Consider the following 15,186-nt stretch of genomic DNA (forward strand, 5'->3'; position numbering starts at 1 on the left):
AAAACCTTCCCAGCTGCTCCCTAAAACTCTGCACCACCTCCCTCAGGCCTCTTTTTCTGGGCACACTCAGTAGTGTCTCTCCTGACCCCTCCTGACAAGGAGCAACTCCCCAGGGGAGTTTCTGGCCATGATTCTGATGCAGACCCAGGTATTCAAAGAAGGATTAACACCAAAATCCTCTGAATCCAGCAGTGAAGGATTCCTGTATTCCCAAAGTCACAAGCCAGGAACCAAATCTTTCCATCTCACTGAAGGATCACTGAGGATGCACCAACAGTGGCCTAATCACTGTTTATTGGCTCATTTAAACATGCCCAAAAACCATGTTAGAACAGGCTGAACACCTGAAATTAGCAATTACTGTGGCTGCTTAATGAAGATGCAGTGTACAGAGCAGGAACTCATTAATAACTTCCTAATGCTGCACTGGATGAAGGCTTCAATTGTATTTTTCTTGCTCACTAGACACGAAAACAATTAAGAGGGACAGGAAATTATGATGCTCCATAACATTGTCCATTAATATTCTCCTAATGAGAGCTGAGCCCCAAAAAAACCAGTTGTAATTTAGTCTTATACAGTTCTAGGGTGGAGAGTGAGGTCATCACTCAATTCTTAAACATCCAAACGGAAATAATACACAGAAAGTCCCAACACCCAAAATTCTGGAGCATTAGATTTTAATTGACATTTTTGTCTCTCCAGTTAAAACACATTTTTAAATGTGGTGAAATACAGAGAGTATTTATTTACTATCTTTCTGTACTCCTGATATTCCACAGGGCTAAGTTGTATATTGCTCCAATAGAATCCCTAAATGAGTAATTGTTCCAAGGATTTCTCTTCCCACTGATGTCCTTCCCCATTAATTTTCTCCCTTCAGCACAGGCAGCAATTCACCACTTTCCTTCAGCTCCTGTAAAGAAATAAATACAGCAATTATGGACATTTTGTGATTATGCCAACAGAATTTCACCAGGGAATGGTGATGGATAAGGAAATAACTCCCTGACTAGGAAGGGAATGCATTGATGACTCACTAGAGGTCCCTCTTGGCCAAGATACTGAGGTTTACAATGTTGTATTTAAATTCTATTTTGTGTCTGTTTAGTAAGAGAGGCAAAATATTTAGTGGAAAGGTAAACCTTCAAAAGAAGTGGTTGTTATCAACCTGATATTTCCTCCTGGATGTAATTCCAGATTCTCCTCCTAGATGTAACTCCACATATATTTCAGGCATCCACAAAATTTTACAACATCTAAAAGGCCTCCCAAAAGTGAAAAATTACCAACCACTGACAAATTACGTTCCTCCTACCCATCAAAACCAACAAGACAATAAGATATTTTAAGGATTCTGAATAAGAGGTACTTGCCCATATTATCTTGATGATTGAAATTCAAATTAGAAGGCTGTTAACTTGTTAAAGAGCTACATAACACCAGGAAACAGTTTTAAAATAACATGGAATATATATTCTTTTCCCTCATCTCAAGAGGAACAGCTGTCTGTTTTATTCCATATTATGCTGCATTAAAAAATGCAATTTAAAATACTTACAACACTCATCCACCCATAGTGTGAATTAATACAGCCCAAAGATGCAAATAGACAAATTATATTTAAATACCAGGGAGAGAATTTTGCAGCATCTCCCAATGCCCAAGACTCTACTTACTGATCACTGAAAAAGCCCCCACACTCGTTAAATAAATAGAATTATCTATATAATTTAAGCAATACCCACACTTGTTAAATAAATAAAATTAATCCATAAAATTTAAGTCATACCAGTATTTTTTAGAATTAAATGAGATTTATTGATTGTGCCTTCCCAGGAGCTACAACGTCCATGGAATTGGCTATAAACCATCCAGACAGGAATGGGCTCAGGAGTATTTTGGATTGAGAACTCTGGGCCTGCTGTGTTACAAAAATCAACAACCAGAGGAGGAGATGCAGATCTATTTTTGTTGCTTCGGGGGCTGTTCAAACAACTGCAATAAACTTTGATTTTCTTCCAGGAATGAGACTGTTTGCAAGGAAAACTAAGTCTCACCCACCCGGTTTGAGAAAAAAGCAATGTCAGAAGTAAAACTAAGGAAGAGAAACCTGTAAAAATGGGTTTTACAGTAACTGAGTGTTGTCAAGGAAATACATCCCACAGCTAAATGGGAATGTTGGAGATTTAAAGCTCCTTTCCCTGGGTGTGAGCTCAGAGGAATCACAGGAAAAGCATCCAGGTCGTTTGGGGTCAAGATCTGAGGCCACCACAGCAACTTCTGTAGGTTATGGGCAGAAAAATATCCTATTATTTGGAATAAAAAGTTTATTTAATCTCCAACTTCTCCCATTCTTACCTTCACAATGTCCAACCCTCCAACCAGTTCTCCTTTCACGTAGAGCTGGGGGTACGTGGGCCAGTTGGAAAAGGTTTTTAATCCTTGTCTCACCTAAAAAAAAAAAAATAAATAAATCTGAAATGTAAATTTCTCCTTTAAAAATGCAAATTTAGGTTTTCCTCCAAAGCTCCAGGGAAATCCTCAGTGATGGAGAAGCTTCATTACCTCTTCGTCTTCCAGGATGTCAAAGGTCTCGTAGTCAATGCTAGAAAAAGGAAAAGAAATTCATCGTTCACTGTGGAGTTTGGAAAAATTCTCAAAGAAACAAAAACCCTCAAAAATTCTAGAAAACCCCTGACAATTCTCAAAAAAAATCCCTCACAATTCTCAAAAAAACCCCTCACAATAATGAATTCAACTGCTTTAAAATACTATTTAAAAATAGAAACTTACATCTGGGGAACTATTCCACCAGTATTTTCTAACCTCTTGATTTATAATATGCAGTTTTTAAACCAAAACTACTTCCCAAGTTCAGTAAAAAACAGTTACTTACCCAGTGTTATTCATAATTTCTATAATTTGCTTGCTGAAGCCACATTTTGCCATCTAAAATATAAAACATGCATTAAAATATAGATCTGTTGTGTTTAATCCACAAAATTCCAAATCCTCAGCTATTCCCAATTTATTGCTGGATAAGCCACTCCAGTTAATCTCTTTTTCATCCTTTATATCCTGCCTTATGTGGATTTAGAGAATAAATGTGCTTTACTTTGAGACATCAATACCCTTTACTTGCCATTCCAATAAACTACAACTAATACACAGCTGTTGAGTACAGCAATTCCCAATTAAAATTAATTAATAATTAATGTCTACTGTAAACTCCTCAGATTGGGAGTATATGGACAAAAAAACCCAGTATTTTTTTACACACTGAATTTATATTCAGCAATAATAAAAAACAGGGACTGTTCTATGGCTTGAAAAAGTACCAAATAAAAGGACAAAAAACTAAGTTTCCAGCACTATTACCTTAAATTAACAAAAAATGAGGTAACTGTCACTGTTTAAAAAAAATATAATATATTCTGAAAGATTTTATCTCACCTGTTTGTTTCCCTTCATAAAGAGCATCACAGGAGCTTTGTTTATCAAGGATTTAAGCCTAGGGAAAGCAGGAAAAAGATATAAAATAGCTTGGTTATTATCCCAAAGTTTGTTGTCAGAGGAAAACAACGTGCAAAACCAAAATAAAATTGAGAATTCCAGTCTGGTTTGGGTTGGGAGGGGCCTTCCAGCCTATCCCATGCCAGGACCAGGCTGCTAAAAAAACTTGATAAAAACTTCACACTCCTGTTCCACAGGTGCTCCTGCTGCTCCTTAGGGAGACATTTAACAACTTTAATTACTAAAACACTCCAGGGAAGTAGGAGACATTCCCCAAATGCCTGATTTCCCCCAAAAGATTAAGCAAGGCAAAAAATTATGGATAAATTCGACCAAGTTGCTGCTTACGCAAGTTAGGTCAAAAGCTATCACACAAAAAATGTCTGATTTCATGAGAAACTCCTTATAATGCACAGAAGGGGGCTAAAAGACTTTCTAAAGTAAGTTTTTAAAGGCCATCTTGAGACAATCTCATCTCTATCTCTAAAACTCAAATTGCGAAAGGCAGGGATTGGGTTTTGTGGCCTCAGTGAAACACTTTACAAGTGGAGTAACAAAAAAAAAAGGAATAAATTAATAAATCCACAGCTGTGGAAGTGTTAATTATCACCACATTGAAATGGAATGTATTAAATTATTTCTTCACTGCACTGAGAAGGCAAAAGAACCTGGAGGAGTCACATCCAGAGCACAGTAAAATCTGGAATCTGTGCTGACACATTTGCCTTCTGGGTACAGTCCACCTTCTTGGAAAACATCCTCTTTGCATGTCTTAATGGCACTATTCCCATAAAAATTAGGGAAAAAAAGCCACATCTAAGAGCAACTTGGGCGGCAGAGTGACTGATAGCCAGATGTCAGGTATCCAGAGCCTGGAATTCTGGGAGTGGATCTTCATATGGGGAGGTTAAAGGAGGACAAATTGGCATCCAGATACTCCATCCAAGTCAGGAATCAACAGAATTCCCACTGCTGCAGCACAGATTTGTGTTGCCAAGGTGAAAGAAAACAGGAACTGAAGGACACGAGTAAACAAGGAAAATGAGGAGACAAGAGCAGGGATTCTCTCCAGTGACATCAGAGGTCTATGACAAATAAAGCTGATAAAAGCTACTCATGTTTAAAAGATGATTTTTCCAGTTATCTCTAAAGAATAAATTCTCAAAAGAGACACAAGAAGGAATCTCTGTATTCCTGCTACAAGTAAAAATTAAACACATATATAACTAAAGACTATTGGGTCACTACAACTTTATATTAAGTGACTGCTGGATAAAAACCAGAATATTTGAAACAACTGAAGAGTTCTGTAAGTAAGTTCTTGATGCAGTTTTGATAAAATCAAAGAGCAGGAATTTATATGAGGCTTTTCCCTATGCAAACAAGCTTAAAGGAAACCTCAAAAATAGATACCCTGCAAAATTCCTCCCACCTGTCCTCCAACTTCTGGGCCTTGGGACAGATCGTGTCCAGCTCTCCAGATGCCTCAAGTTCCTAGGGAAATTGGGAAGGAAAAGGACATGTAAAAAGCATGAAAAACATGTTCTGACAACCAAAAATACTCAGAAAATCCCAGTTTCTTACCTTGATAATATCCAGCCCCCCTATGAGCTCTCCATTCACGTAGAGCTGAGGGTAAGTTGGCCAATTCGAGTAAGTTTTGAGTCCCTGACGAACTTCTTCATCAGAAAATATGTCAAAGCTGCTGAAGGAAACACCATGTTTGTTCAGGATCTCCACTATTTGCTTGCTGAAACCTGCAGAGACAGAAACAGGAATTAAACAGGATTTTAAACAAAGCATTCCCATGCCTGTGTTAAACTTTATTCAGTTAAAAAACATGATATTTCTAGACAGTAAGTTCGAAACAGCTCTAGTTGTTCTTCTTTGCTCTATCAATATCCTCAAATATTATAAATGGGAAAAAAAAAACATTTATTACTGTTACTTGATTTATTACTTATCACTAGTTTAACTTAAAACCTGACTTTTATGTTTTCTACTGTTTTGCTTTAGGAGCATCCTTTCCTACTTTGTGGCAAAAGGCAAATTCCTTTTTAAATTTTTTATGTTCTCCTGAGTACTTAATATTATTTTACTCCCCTTGTGACACTTTCATATGATGTTTTGTTTCCCTTAATGACAGATTTTTTTATGTCCTGCCCACAGCAGGATATTAAGCACTGAATATTATGATTTTACAACCAGATTTTATATGTTTAGCGGTGGCCAATTGGAGAAGAAAAGTTTCTCCCTTTTGTAGCTAAGCATCTTTTTCCCAAGAAAATCATCACATTATTTGTGAAAAGTTGTAGGCATGAAAATTTTATTATTATGGAATTTACAGCCATCTTTTTACACCTCCCAGACAACACAATCCCATCGTTTGCAAAAAGGATCCAGGAGAATTTGCCCATAAATCAATGTGATAATAAGGTTTTATATCTTTGCCAACTCATTCTGGTTTGCATTCAAACACCCTTGCAATCCTACCAATTCCCTCAAAGAATTCCAACAAATGCTGTGCAGACAAATGAAAACCTCTATACAAATATTAAATAAAAAAACGGGGGAAAGACAATGCTTAAAGGCTTTAATAAAAGAATAAAAACCCAAGGTTTAAATGAGGAAAAGGACGGAAGTGGCAGAAAAGAATAACCTTTGATTTCAGCTCTTAGCTTTGAAATATGGGGGTTTATTGCAGTTTTCATGTGTAATTTCTTCAGATATGAAGCAGCAGTTTTTATACTTGTGGCATCCAAGTTGCCTTTCTTTGCACGACTGAAGTGTTGAGTTCATGTACAGCCTGAAGTCAAACAGATCCTGGAATTTCTCCTACATCTGGGAGTTCATTAATAAACAGCTAAAGGCTGATTGCTGCTGGTTATTCCAATATATTAACTCATTTCTACTGTAAGGAACTGGGGAGGGGAAAAACCCCCAGCTTTATTTTAGCTGTAGGCAATTCCATGCAAACCAGAAAGACTGACTGGTTGGGGCTCATGTGAAAGTGTTGTGTTTAGGGATAAAGTGCCCAAACAGCTTCACTTCCATAACAAAAGGGAATTTAGGTAGAATTTCTGAAGAAGTGTCTGACAAGGAATAGTTAAACTGCTGACAAAATGGTTTAAGTGTTATCTGTGTGATCACAGATTCCACAGCAATAAAAACACCCTGAACAAATTATCGATGGAGCAAATAAATAAATACTGCCAAATAAATGCCAATACCACCAAATAAATACCAATACTGCCAAATAAATACCAGTATTAGCAAATACATACCAAGACTACCAAATAAATCCACTGAAATAATACAGCATCTGTAGCAACCACATACAAGTGTCAATAAACACACATCTGAGGGAACAAACCATACTCCAATCTCTGCTCAGCTGGTTTTTCCAAGGAAAAAAATACGAAACACTACAGTAAAATCCCAAAATTCCTGCTGGATAAGGTCTCCTTCACTTGCCAACTGAACCAAAGAGTCCAGCAAGTCTTATTTGTATCAAAATAGATACAAATTAAAAATATCTTCACCTTTAAACAAGCCTGACTCCTGTATTTAATTCTATTTTTATTACTTCTACTACTGATAAAACAGATCCAGATCATCACTGACGAAATTTTAAATTATCTTCACCTTGAAAAAGATGAAAATGTTGACAAAATGTTTAATTACCTGCCCCTTGAAATAGATTTTGTCTTTTTTAAGAAATTTAATGGACCCAACTAACATTTCCCAACTACTGCCAGAAACCAGAACATCAGCCTAAGGCAGCACAATATCTACCTGTAAATTAAGAGATGGCAATTCAAATAATTTCATGTGTTCAGTCCATCTTAATACATACTTCTTTTAATGTAAGCACCTCCTGTGCACTTTTCCTGGGGTACCAGCAAACTGAGAGCTTGAAGAAATATCTAAATAACCACAAATTTTAGACACCCCAAAAGTTCTCAGAAATCCCAGAAGCTCATCAGAGCCTACTACAGAACAAGCCAAACTTTCCATTCCTAGAAAATTATCTATAATTTCCCGTTACATGGAACTTCTACACAGCTACAACTGCATTGTTACATGATACAAATGCAGAATTATCTACACAGAAAAAGATGGAACTTCATCAGCTCTTCACAGGAAGACATAGACTGTTAGCACTCCAAAGCACCTGATTCAACCCCAGTGTCAACCCCAATAGGCCCATCCAGCAGTTCAACCACTGTGGCCTCTCTCTCAGCTCCTTTATTTGCCAAGCATTGCTCCTCAATCAAAACCACCTGAAATTAAGGAAAATACTCCTATATTCACTCTAGGGACTCAGCTTCTCAATTCCAACAACCACATAAGAGCAGAGGCTTCCTAGTAATTAAAAGTTTTGTCTTTTGACATTTGTTCCTGAGCTTTTCATGTAGATCAACACTTTAAGTTAGTCAGAAACCGAGCACTAAACCATGAGCAAGAGTTAAGAGAATGAGGTTTAAGAAAAAACATTTCCACTGAGGGAGAAACACAGAATCATGGAGTGGTTTGGGTGGGAAGGGACCTTAAAGCTCATCCAGTGCCACCCCCTGCCATGGGCAGGGACACCTTCCACTATCCCAGGTTGGTCCAAGCCCCATCCATGCCACGAATAAACACAGGAAAACTGTCCCGGTTCAAGGATAACACTGCACATCCCATATTCTTTTGGAAGCTCCTAATCTGTGACTCCATTTCCACAATTTAACTGAGGGAATAACAATTCTCCAGTTTCATCTGAGCAACACGAAAATCCTTCCATTAACAGGTGAACAAGGCACTGTTGGGACGTATCTCCCCGACCTCCATAAATCCGACAAAGGCTGCCAAACTGGACACAAACTCCAGGAATTCCTCACCACAGCGAGGTTCTTTGGGAGAGCCCTTCATGAAGAGCATGCAAGGGGCAGCGTTGATGAGCTTCTTCAGACGTGCATTGAGATCCTCCTTGGCGCTGTCGCTGGAGGAGGGAGACAGGGACGTGCCGGATATGTGGCGCTGCACCTTCTTGGTCAGCTCGGGGGCATGGGCACCATCCAGCCTGTCCACTTTCTGGGAGTTCTGAAGGAACCAAAGCACAGGCTCGGGTTAAAGGACTCAATTCAGAATTTGTACTGTAATAAAAACAGAGTAAAGCCATTATATAAAGTATAGATTTGCACATGCAGGGGGGGTTTAGGGTCTGGAGTTCCCAGGCTCGTACCCTTTTGTTGTCTGGCTGGTCTTAATGGCAGCAAATTTGCTATTAGAAATATACTGGTAAAGAAAATATTATGAGTTTTATTATCACAGGCAAATGCAACCCAAACATATTTGTTATTTCTATTATTACTTTATTTACTTGGCTTTTTGCCACGTTGTAGAACTACAAGATGACATGGAAATACGACTGTGAATTTTTTGACCCATTACAACTACTTTAAAAAAAAAAAAAAACAAAACCACAATAACAACAACAAAAAAACCCACACAAAATAAAAAATTAATAATTAATAAATAAATAAAAATGCATGAATTCCAAACCAGTTAAGGAAGCTCTGAAATATTACATCTAGAGTGCAAAAATCATTTCTATCTACTTTTTTAGGTTCCACTAGATAGACTTCAATCTGATACAGAAGTGTTCCCTCACTGAGAAAGTTCTTAATGTTCTGGGAGCAGTATTACCAAAGTATACATATTAAGGGTCCACACGGAATCCAGTTTCTCTTAAATCCCTTTTTCCTTAAACAAATTTTCTCTTAAACCCATTTTCTCTTACCTTAAAGAACAAAAACGTTGGGACAGAACTAATTCCATATTTTTCAGATACTTCAGGCACAGCTTCAGCTTCCAACTAAAAACCAAAGCAAAAAACACCAGATTATTTTCGTAATCTTCTTTCAAGTTTCACTGTGGGTGTCAATGCTGTCTGGAATGTTCTTCTGGGCATTTTCTACATTTAAACAGGGTCTGATGCTGAAGTTGGGGAGACATTTGCATTTAAATGAGACTCTCTGTGCTGGGTGTCTCCCCCTGAACCTCGGCGGTGTCAAAACAGGTTCAGAGGTTTTTATTTTGTTGCACATTCCAAGAGGCGCCCGGAGGCTGCGAATAAAATTTTTTGGTGCACTCGTGACCCTGTAAATTTTCAATCCTGTGCTGCTCCCACTATATTGAAATCCATAAATCACTGACCCAGCCATGTCACCTCACGGGGCGGGAGTTGTGCCCACAGCAATCCCGGCTCTTGGCTCTATTGACTCATTCCGGGGCTCTACATCACCACTGACATTTGCAGCCTCCTGCAAATTAGCCAGGAAAAAGGAGGGGTTCTTCCCCACCAAACTTTATTTTTAACTCCTGCAGCACGGCTGCTGAGTGGCAAACTTGAGCTTATTGCTTCCAGTTTTATCCAGCATTCAGTGCACAACTTGAAATTATGCAATGTAGTAATTTGCTATGAAAGTATGTCTTAACTCAAATTTTGAGCTGCTCCAGCTCTACAGGCTCTTAATGAGCCCACTAATGACAGAAGCAAACCAGCAAAATCAAAACTGAAAGCCCAAGCCTCACATCCTCTTGTGTAAATCAATGCTCCAATTGAGAAACTAAAGCTAGAAATTGAAAGCTTATATTCAATTGAAACTAAATTAAAAGAGAATAGATAATTCCAATTACCTATTCTCTTTCCAGTGGCATATGATGACTTCTACATTTAAAATTAATTTTCTTTCCCAGTAGAACTTCCTGTTTGGGTACTTCTATATATTTATTATATTTATTTTTATATATATTTATATTTATTTAGAGATAATTCCACTCAGAACAGATTTAATTTCATATTTCAGTAACCTGCTTTTACTGGTACAACTTCCCAAAATGTTGCTTCTAAGTGTTTTGGGATCTATACACACTTTCATTTCAATCAAATATCTGAGGAGTTAACAGGTTTTTGACAAAAAAAATGCAGGTTTGGCTATTTTGGAATACAATATGCCACAAAACTTTCAAAATCAAATACATTCCTTATGAGGAGCTTCTCCCACCAAAACATGTATCAAGAAAATTCACCCAAGAATTTCAGTAGCTTATTTTCTCTAATCAAGTAATATTTGGCACAGGGAGGTAGGGGGAAGGATGTGCCATTATTTTAGTTTTACAGCACTGGATCACTTTGGAACCTTGTTGATAGAAAATAAATTGCAGCAGAATAATAAATATCATAAATAAATAACATATGAATAATAAAAAGGCAATTGAGACTTTTCAAACTCTGTTGGCCTGACTAAAAGCTACTAAACTCCAGATAAATTTAAGCATCTTGAATTTGCAAAATGTTGAAAACCGGTGTTTTGAAGCTCCAAGTCATAAAATACCATTAAAATAGTTCTGACCTGTTTTACAAACACCAACTGAGAGGCATCATTAAGAAACTCTCACACACAGAACCTGAAGGCTTATTGGAAGAAATCAAATTCCAGACTCACGCACAGCTGGCTGCCCCAGTACTCCCTGCCCTCAGCACCACAGAGGTGTCTCACTAATGAGAGAAATTTGGGTTAAAACCAAGAGCATGTAGACAAAGTGCATTCGTTTCTCCTTCCCCTTGGATTTCTTACTGGGATGTGAAGAGATTCTTACAAAAACAGAGTACCTCAGCTGTGTTTATGTCATCCAGAACTACACAACTGTCATCTGACAGTGATAGTGTTGCACAGACTGAATTCACCTTCCTGAAGGTTCATCTTTAGTACCACAGAAAACCTCTGTGAATTCTGAGATCCCTTTGACTGACCAACAACATCACCAAGGTTGGGTGAGCAACCTGGTCTAATGGAAGGTGTCCCTGCTCATGGCAGGGGCTTAGAAGTGTATGGTTTTTAAGGTTCTTCCAATCCAAACCATTCCAGGATTCCATGTCTGACATGACCAAGCCCATCATGCCCCCAGTGGTGGCAGCACCTTGGGGACAACAGATTTAAGAAGGTGAAAACGTGTTCAAGTCATATCTTCATATGTGAAGCCACTTCAAAAACAACCTCACCCATATTTGGTAATACTTTAGTTTATAATAATGACTCTTCTGTGTTTAAAAGAGGCTCCTCTGCCTGACTCACCTGCACAAAGGTGACCTGTGTGTGCTCCTTGGCCAGTGCTGCCATGACCTCGTTCATCTGTGCACACTGAGGAGCCCATGGTGCCCAGAAATGGACAACTACCAGGGATCTGGGAAAATTAACAGCATTTAAGTGTTAAGGAAAGACTCAAGCAAAAATAAACAGAATCATAGAGTCACTGAGGTTGGAAAAGAGCTCCAAGATCACTGAGTCCACCCTGTGCCTGATCCCCACCTTGTCCCCCAGCCCAGAGCACTGAGTGCCATGTCCAATCATTCCTTGGACACCTCCAGGGATGGGGACTTCACAAAACAACCCACCCACACCCACACCATCTTCCTGAGGAAAAAAGAAAATCCAGCAAGTGAAACTATGAAAGTTTTCTAGGACTTGCCCACAGAACTTCAGTGATTTTTCAGGAAACATTCCAAATCCCAACCAGCCTCAATACAAAGAAAAATGTCTCACTAATGCTATTTTTCTGCTTTTATTTGCTTCAACTTCTTATTCCAGCCTCAATCAGGTTTCCTGGAACGTTTTGTATTGATTCCACACAGCATTCAAAGCTGGGAAGTCACAGGTGTGAGCAGAAATCCCATCACACTGGGTACCAGGAGCTAATTCCCACAAACTTAAACATACTTGAATGACAACAGTGACAAGATATGGAATTTTCAATTCCCTTTTCTAGTTTTGCTGAGGTCAAACCCACTGGAAAATGGGAATAAAGAATAAAAGATACTACGTACTACTACTAATAATTTATTCAGAAAGATAAAGAAATCAAGTCAACAATATCACAGAATCCATTTAGTGTCTTTTATTACTAAATAATGGACATTCATTATAAATTGTAACAGCAGGACAACATCCTTATTGGAATAGTTACCTGCTGTAACTACACACCCTGAATACTTTAAGGTTCATAAACTTGATTTTACAAAGCAATTCTAGAAAATTCTGGTAGAGACCAATAGGAAAACCTTTCTTTTTCCCCATCATGCCCTCAGAGTGTGGTCCTGCTTCAAAAGCCAATTAAAGCCTCAATTATGGAATGACAAGGCAGCTTTGTTGTTTGTGCAAGTTTCAACCTTGCAAATTTAGACCCAAGCTCAGGAACAGTCCAGGACAATCTTCTCCAGGGTTCTCCCCTGTATAATTCTCCAAGACTCTTGTACATGAGATTCCAAAACTGTCTCTCCTGAATTCCAACAAAACAGAGCAGGGGAAGAGGCAGGTTCTAGCCCAGGTAGCCCTCACAGACATGGGTCTCCTCAACATTCCAACAGTTTTCAGCTCAGAGACACATTTAATTAAGACTTTTGAGCCAACAGGGACCAGCTTTTCACATCACACCAACCAACACTTCTTGCCACAGAGTAATGAGGGGAAAATAATTAGGCAGGTTGGGCATGGATACATCTGAGTACACCCAGTGACAATGACAGAACATTTAAAATGGAAAAAGCAGCAGCAAATTTATAAGAAAAGGTGCTTCCACTGGCTAAAAAAATAGTGGAAGAAAAGAGAATAGAGGACATAGAAATAGCCTAATGGCCACACATTAGGGCAAAGCATTAATTACTGTTTTGATGCACCTTCTTTCTGTTAACTTTTCCATTCTCCACCAGAAATGCAGATTCTTACCTTGTATTTCCAAGTTCTCAGTTTAATTTAGTGTCCATAGCAGGACACATCCGATTACAGGACAAATAATCACATGATTATTTAATCCTCATCCCACCAGAGCCTCTCTTTCCTTCCCAACATCCATTTACAATACATTCAATTTTAAAATTAATTTAAATTTAACATATTTTAGTTTAATTCGAACCAAGAGTTTTGGAGTTGTTTTTTGTTGGTATGGGTTTTTTTAATTAATTCACAGAATGTTTACAATTTTACAACTGAACTGCCCTCTGAGCACTTAAATTTAACCTTAAAAAATAGCAAGAGTAATAGAAAACATTAAGAATTAAAATAAAGACTTGGCAAAATGAAGCACATAAGTGATTCTTAACAAAGTATTCCCTGCATCCTGCAAAGTATTCCCTCCATTTTGACACAAGACAGTTCCCTCTGCAATGTCCTCGCACAAGAATTCAGCTGAAGGACAATTCCAGAAAAGAAACTGGAAGTGATGCAGCAAGTTTCGAAAAATTTTGGTTTCTTTTTCCCCATAATCAACATTTATCAAGGTTTCCTTATGCTGGCCTTAGGAATGTGATGCTGGTGGTTTCATCATTCATTTAATCACTAAAGCACCCATTCATCTGTAATTACAGTGCTGGTTATTGCAACTCTTGCCTCCCAAAGTAAAACATGAGCACGGAATGCTGCAATAAGACCCTTGGAAGTGTTCAAGGCCAGGTTGGACAGGGCTTGGAGCAACCTGGGCTAGTGGAAGGTGTCCCTGCCCATGGCAGGGGGTGGAATGGGATGAGCTTTTATGTCCATTCCAACCCAAAACATTCCATGACTCCATGAAAGGAGAATAACTCATTTTAAGAGCACAAAAACAGATTAACAAGGAACCAGCCCCGTGGCACGAGATGAATAATTTAATGCCACTTTCTTTCTCCATAAACAACCCAGTGCTGCTGTTTCCACTGAAAACACCGTGCAGTGACTGCTGGTTTTGCTGACACCTTGGGAGTCTGCAGAAGAACAACCTTAAATCGCAGGGTGGCTCTATTTTGTACCATTTTTCTGCCGATTGGCCCATTTGGCCACCGTCTCCCTGCAGCAGCTGCCGCAGGGTGACACCTCCAGCTGCGCCCCCCTGGAGCAACCCCAGGCAAGAATCGGGGCTTAGGAACATCGCGCCAAGACCCCAACCCGCAGCCTTTGTTCAATTTATGGGCTTGGCTGGGTTTTTTTTTCCTTTCCTTTCCCCGCGCGGGTTGCGCTGAGCCCCGAGCTGTGCCCTGGGGGACGGCGGGACGGGACCCCCGGGAAGGAACCCCCAGGGATGGCACCCCCGGGACGGGAAACCCCAACACGGGACTCCCGGAGGGAACCGCGGGAGGGGCCCCCAGGACGGGGCCTTCGGGATGGGGCAGGCGGGACCCCCGTGCCACCCCTCGGTGCCCCCTCACCTGTCGCGGAGCTGCAGCAGCTCCTGGAGCTGCTCGGCGGATCCCGCGGCCGCCACCGCCCCCGCCATGGCCCGGCAGGGACAGAGGGAGGGATGGAGGGAGGGGACACCGGGCACGTGGGGACACCGGGAGGCACGTGGATCCGCCTGGATCAGGTGGTTCCGCCCGGATCGCGTGGGTTTGCCCCCCCGTCACGTGGCACCTCCCATTCCATCCCCACCCCTTTTCCATAGGCAGGGATAGCTTTCATGGGCCAGGGGGTTCCAAAGCCCCGTCCGACCTGACCTGGAGCGCTCCTGTTCCAGGAATGTGTAATCTAGTGTTCGAAAGTAAAAGTAAATATTTCTGTTAAAATAATATAAATAATATCAGAAAAATAACAACATATCAGAAAAATAAATATGTGTAAATATATATGAAATATCTGAAACATGGAAAATGTATGATTT

The 15,186-nt window shown here is 39.6% G+C and overlaps 1 protein-coding gene across 1 annotated transcript; it reads right to left on the reverse strand.

Moving 5' to 3' along the window:
• Positions 1-663: 663 nt before the first annotated feature.
• On the reverse strand, positions 664-14,885 carry GLRX3 (glutaredoxin 3). Its single transcript, XM_064663503.1, has 11 exons — positions 14,738-14,885; positions 11,640-11,748; positions 9,302-9,376; positions 8,400-8,601; positions 5,101-5,273; positions 4,949-5,010; positions 3,457-3,514; positions 2,900-2,952; positions 2,569-2,608; positions 2,362-2,454; positions 664-916 (listed from the first exon to the last, which is right to left on the reverse strand). Exons 1-11 carry the CDS (start codon positions 14,803-14,805, stop codon positions 866-868), a joined length of 984 nt encoding a protein of 327 aa, XP_064519573.1. The 5' UTR covers positions 14,806-14,885; the 3' UTR covers positions 664-865.
• Between the last annotated feature and the right edge of the window lie 301 nt (positions 14,886-15,186).

Source organism: Pseudopipra pipra, chromosome 8 (genome assembly GCF_036250125.1).
Source record: "Pseudopipra pipra isolate bDixPip1 chromosome 8, bDixPip1.hap1, whole genome shotgun sequence".
NCBI classification, from domain to species: Eukaryota; Metazoa; Chordata; class Aves; order Passeriformes; family Pipridae; genus Pseudopipra; species Pseudopipra pipra.